Source organism: Penaeus monodon, chromosome 14, assembly GCF_015228065.2.
Source record: "Penaeus monodon isolate SGIC_2016 chromosome 14, NSTDA_Pmon_1, whole genome shotgun sequence".
In the NCBI taxonomy this organism is placed as follows: domain Eukaryota; kingdom Metazoa; phylum Arthropoda; class Malacostraca; order Decapoda; family Penaeidae; genus Penaeus; species Penaeus monodon.
This window is the reverse complement of record NC_051399.1, coordinates 13627829-13633245: the sequence shown is the minus strand read 5'-3', so window position 1 is coordinate 13633245 and position 5417 is coordinate 13627829. Positions and strand designations below refer to the sequence as shown.

General features: G+C 36.7%; 1 protein-coding gene across 1 annotated transcript in view; it reads left to right on the top strand.

The window, feature by feature from the left end:
• LOC119580907 overlaps nt 1–3892 on the top strand; it is a 69692-nt gene extending 65800 nt beyond the window's left edge. The window contains exons 5-9 of the mRNA XM_037929142.1: nt 52–231; nt 342–575; nt 758–979; nt 1093–1253; nt 1840–3892. Coding sequence (XP_037785070.1) covers nt 52–231; nt 342–575; nt 758–979; nt 1093–1253; nt 1840–1969 — 927 coding nt within the window. The 3' untranslated portion in view covers nt 1970–3892. The remainder of the gene's footprint in view (nt 1–51; nt 232–341; nt 576–757; nt 980–1092; nt 1254–1839) is intronic.
• Nucleotides 3893–5417: the final 1525 nt, after the last annotated feature.

Sequence of the window (5417 nt, the reverse complement as noted above, 5' to 3'; positions counted from 1 at the left end):
TATAAAATAGTTCATAGAACAGGTGAAACTTAGAAATCCTATTTCCCACAGGTAACGAGCGGTTACAACAGTGATGCCATCAGCGACCACGAGTATGAGAATATTCGTGTTTTAACTCAGGGAAGTAGTGACATTTCTAGTAAACATGGAAAGGATGAAAGTCAAGATGAAGAAGAAGATAATTATGTTGTCTTGAGAGCTGTCAAAGAGAACCAGGAGACAGGAAACTGGGTAAATATTAATTAAACAATTTTAAAACGGTGTTATAGAAATAATATTCTCTTTACATATTGAAATATAGAGAAATGTTTGGCCAACTGCTAATCTGTATCTGCCTGCAGGTGGATGTCCCTGAGGACCAGCATATATATTCCAATGTTGAATTTGCCTCTGGGCTCATGGTTAAGGAAGTGGATGAAGACACAGAAAAGGAATCGGAAACGTCTATGGAGGAAAAGGATGAGCAGGACACCTCAAGCACAGGATCCAAGAGCAGTTTGCATGGGGAAGGGAAAAACAAAGTTCTAGAAACAAACTTAGATTCCTTGGATTCATCTCCTTCTGAAAATCAAATGGTACAGAAAACCTTCATTGACTATTAACATAAGCAGTCAATAATTCAGTTATGTATAATGTAAATGAAAATATTCACCAGCAACAATCCAGTATCCTGAGATTATTATTCACTGCTGCTTGTATTTTCTATTCATCATTATGAATATTTAGTCCACCTCTGACAGAATAGCTTTGTTTTCAGCTTTCTGAAAGTCTACGCACTGCCTTGAATGTCCCTCGGTCACGACACAACATAAACCTCATCATGGAAACCGATGGGGACCACATGACTGAGAACTTCGAAGAGTTCACCCTTGACTCTCTGGAGCTGGAGGAGGAGCATGATGATGGGGACAGAGGCAGAGGGAAGGAAAACCTGCCAATTTCAGAACAGCGGAGATGCGGCGACGGAGCTGAAACTAAGGTACAAATGTCATACCTTCATTTCTAATAGTGTTTGTAAGAACAGTTTTATAAGATATGCTAAGGAACTATGTTTTATGAAGATTTTAATAAGAATGCTCCTTTTTCCAACAGCTTGACAACAAGATGAGAGAAGAGGCTAAGAATGACGGCAACGCCAACAGTGCATCAGCAGCCATTGTAATATCATCTGGACAATATGAAAAATTCTTAGAGGCTACTGGTCTGAGCCAAAAATCAATACTGACTCCAACGCGAATGTTTTCTAATCATAGGTTAGTTTTTCCTCATTATATTTTCCAGTCTAATACCATGTTATCAGAAAAAAAAACTTTGGCAAAAAATGTTTTGCATTAACAGTTGAATATAAAAATTTGATAATATTACACAGGAAGTAAGCCATTTACAACTATTATATAAGAAATAATATGACATCTTTTTATTACTGAATACTTCTCACTATCAAAATGGGGCCTTAACTCCAAGCTCATTATTGCAAGTATTTCTGTACTATACATATGAAGGCGTGTTCATGCCAAGGTGATCTCAGAACAATTGCTCGAAAATGCATTTATTGTTTTGTTACTTTAAATTTTCATCAATAACATAAAATTGATAGTTTCACAAATAGTGCATTAATGTAAACATATAGATGAAAGTTTAAACAAACAAAACATCTAATAAACATTTTCAGGGAATTGGTCAAAGAATGCCAATGGACACGCAAGCCCACATGTGTACAAAACTTTCAAATTGAAGAGTTTATATATATTTGCCACCCATTATCCTTAGCAGATACACCTCATTTAAGAAAAATAGACATACTGGAAGTTACCTTAAAAACAACGTCATCACTTTCAGGTCTATGCTGAAGCCCCGAGACATCAAGCATCGCAACAAGCTCCGCGCAGCATTCACCACCCTCTCCACACTGGAGGAAACGCCAGGCTCTGGCGGAGTTTATAAATACTGGACAGAGCCCTACCTATAAACCCTACCTCATTTCTCATATGTTGCGTGACTAGCTATGATGAGTCTTAGCTATGGATTGATTTGGGGTAATTTTCCCATTACGGTTAATGGAAAATTAGGCTTAAAGTAATCTAGCATAAGGCTCATGGTTGCTGTAATGTAGCATAGTTTGAGATTAATTAACATTAGTGCGATTGCTTAAGATTACCAGTGTACAGTATTTCAGAGATTGTGAACTCCAGTCATATGTGATCAGTTTAAACATGCGGTCACTTGATCAAGTATCATTGTCTCTATTTTTTCTCTCTCTCTCTCTCTCTCTCTCTCTCTCTCTCTCTCTCTCTCTCTCTCTCTCTCTCTCTCTCTCTCTCTCTCTCTCTCTCTCTCTCTTTATTTTTTTTCTTTCTGATACAACTACTCACTCTTTTATACTTCATAATTGAAATTAAAATAACTACTGCAAGCATCTCCACTGCCCTTCCAAATAAGTTTTCTATCACACAGTAATGAGAGAGTTTCTGTATGTACTTTTTCTGTATGTATATTTTGTTTATTATGTGCAGATGAATTCGTTATTTTGTAATTAAACACATGGGAATGCACTCAGAATTTTGTAATTAAACACAAAGGTAAATCCACTGCCTGTAATATCTCACGTTTGATCCACAGACTGTATCTGACTGTATTTCAGGAGAAACTTTTCATTTGTAAATTATGGTGTTACTCACTATTATTCTGATTTCACTGTTTCTAGGACAATTTACTGTAAAACCTTACATGACCATTTCTCCATATCTGTAAAGTGAAAGAGATAGAAAATATGCACAATTGAATACTTTTTTTCTCACTTCCTCCCTCCAATCATTCATGGAGGTTTGCTGGGAAAGTGATGAAAGTATTATTAGAAAACTTGCCTCTGTAGTTATATTCATCACTGTGAATGTATTACTCACATGGGCTAGCATGTGAATGTTATTTAAATTATCTTCTCTATGCTGAGGCATTAGTATGCACCGTATCAATGCCTGAATCTATCTACTGTATTTGTAGACTAAGCACGAATGTAGCCTATGATATTCAGGAAATTGTCATGTAATTGTTTATTGAAACCCATTTAAGTAATCTGATCTGCACTTCATATATGATTGTGACTGAATGTAATTCTATGGCATTTCAGCCTTAAGCAAATATGTCATATCAACTAAGATTTAAAAATGAAAATTCATTTTGTCAAGAGAATATGAAAGGTAGTGTTATCTATAAATAAAGTTTTTTTTTATTTCATGATGAGCATCAAGTGGAGTATATATACTCTTAAACAAGTAAAAAAAAAATCTGCACCATTGTTTTTTTAGGAGAGCAAATATTTCTCAAGTATTGCACTTACTGTTTCTCATTTGCCAAAAAACACACTTACACACGGAGAAACTATATTTACTTTTCTAACCAGTATTATGAGAAAATAAGGTTTTAGTCTTACCCTAGCATTTCCTGCTGCGTTGGTCTCTTTGAGTGATATCAAGACTAAACAGTTTAAATTCCTTATCGTGCAATTAAGATATTGAGGCACAAAGCATCAAACAATCACATTTTTTCTAAGTCTCACTAGTCTTGGCAGATTGCCATCTTTCGTTATTTCATCTGTTTGATCTTTCTCTTGTTTTTCAAGAGCACTCCTGTAAAATCTACTTATGCTCAAATTTTGGTAGCTACACCATAGATATTTGTGTAAGATGAAAAATATTTATATTAACCTAAGTATATCCCAAGCAATTGGCAACACCTAATTCTTTGTCAGCTGCAAACCTAAAAATAATTTCTTTTTTGTAATAATGAAACTGTAATTAACCAATCATCAATGTATATAAAAATCTATCTCTTGGCATTTGCCGTGTGAAATTGTCAAATAATTATATCTTTAATAAATTTATTGAATATTGTGCATTATTTTTTTATTACATCCACAGACTAGTACACAATTATATGGTCAATCCGAACATCATATATGAAATAAAATTAGATACTGGGAGAGACATTTTGTATTACTGATGAACAAAAAGGAGGGCCACAAAATATAGTCATTCCTAGAAAATAGTTTGACATATGATAACAAATCCACGGACACATAAACGTAAAACAAACAAAGGCAATAAAAATGTGTGAAGAATTGCCATACGTATTCAACCAATTACATTCAATACATTGCTTAAAATGATGTCTATGTCTTCATAGTTCATTGTTCTGTCTTCATGAGAATGTATGTCTTAACAGCAGACGAGATGTATTTAACGAGTTTTGACTGCCTTCATCAGAAATACATGTATTATTTTTATGTGAGGATATTCACTCTAATGTATACCTTTTCTCTAAAGTTGCTTCAAGTGTTATGAATAGGTTACCTGCTGGCTGTATGGTGGTGTATAAATGCCACATCTATTTAGAAATCAGACTGCTGCTTAATACATCTTGTAATAATATGTGGAGGACGAGGATTTAGCGGAGAATCGTGAGAAAGAGGTCTTCAAATATCTTGTTAGGGGAAGGATTCGTCTTCAAATATCTTGTTAGGGGAAGGATTCGTCATCTCGTGAAAGGGAGAACGGCATGATGACAGCGCTACGAGGTTCGACAGGCAAGGCAGGACTATTCTTGCCAGGGTCGCTAGGACAGGGCAGCAGGTGTGGTGAGTGAGGTGAGATACAGCGAGGACGTCAGGCGGCGGTTACCAGCGGACGAGGCGGCTGCAGAATAACACGACCGAAGTTGCAGCGACGTATAGTAGAGGACAGAAGGGCGTCGGCAGATGCGGGGACGTCCGTGAGATGGGCTCATTAACGGGGCGAGCGAGATTTGGCACGCCAGGGATCGGCGGCGAGGAAAGCGACGTGGTGAACCGAGAGCCAAAGTCGGCAGTGGGCTTCAGCAGGGGGCGTCTGGCTCTGAGGACAATAAACGGGGACAACAGTACCATGTCTTGGCGACAGAAGACATAATGCCATGTCTCAGGGAGTTACAATATCAACATGAACTCAAAATGATTAGGAAACGACTGGAAGCAACGTGTAAAGGATTCGGAATAGAGGGTTTTATTTGCATCATTCACCTGAGATATCGAAGGCACCAGAGTGATTGTAGGCTAACAAAGTTTACAGAGCCATTCAAAACACAAGAATGATTCTCCACGAAAATAATGTGTAGAATTCATATGCAATAGCACAGGACAACTGATATTTTTATGAAAATGCAGGTAGATGGACCATAGAATATATTTCAGGGAAATGAGAGTAGCTGCATGCGAAAATGCAGGATTGATGGGAAATTAATTAAGAGTAGTAGCATGCTGATTTTCCTATGAAGATAATTATTGAAAACATGCCAACAACTCAGGAAAGATTTTCCTGTGAAATAGTGGTTCATAATGAATGAACTGGAATTCAGCATTGTGCAGATTCACGACTTAGAGGAAC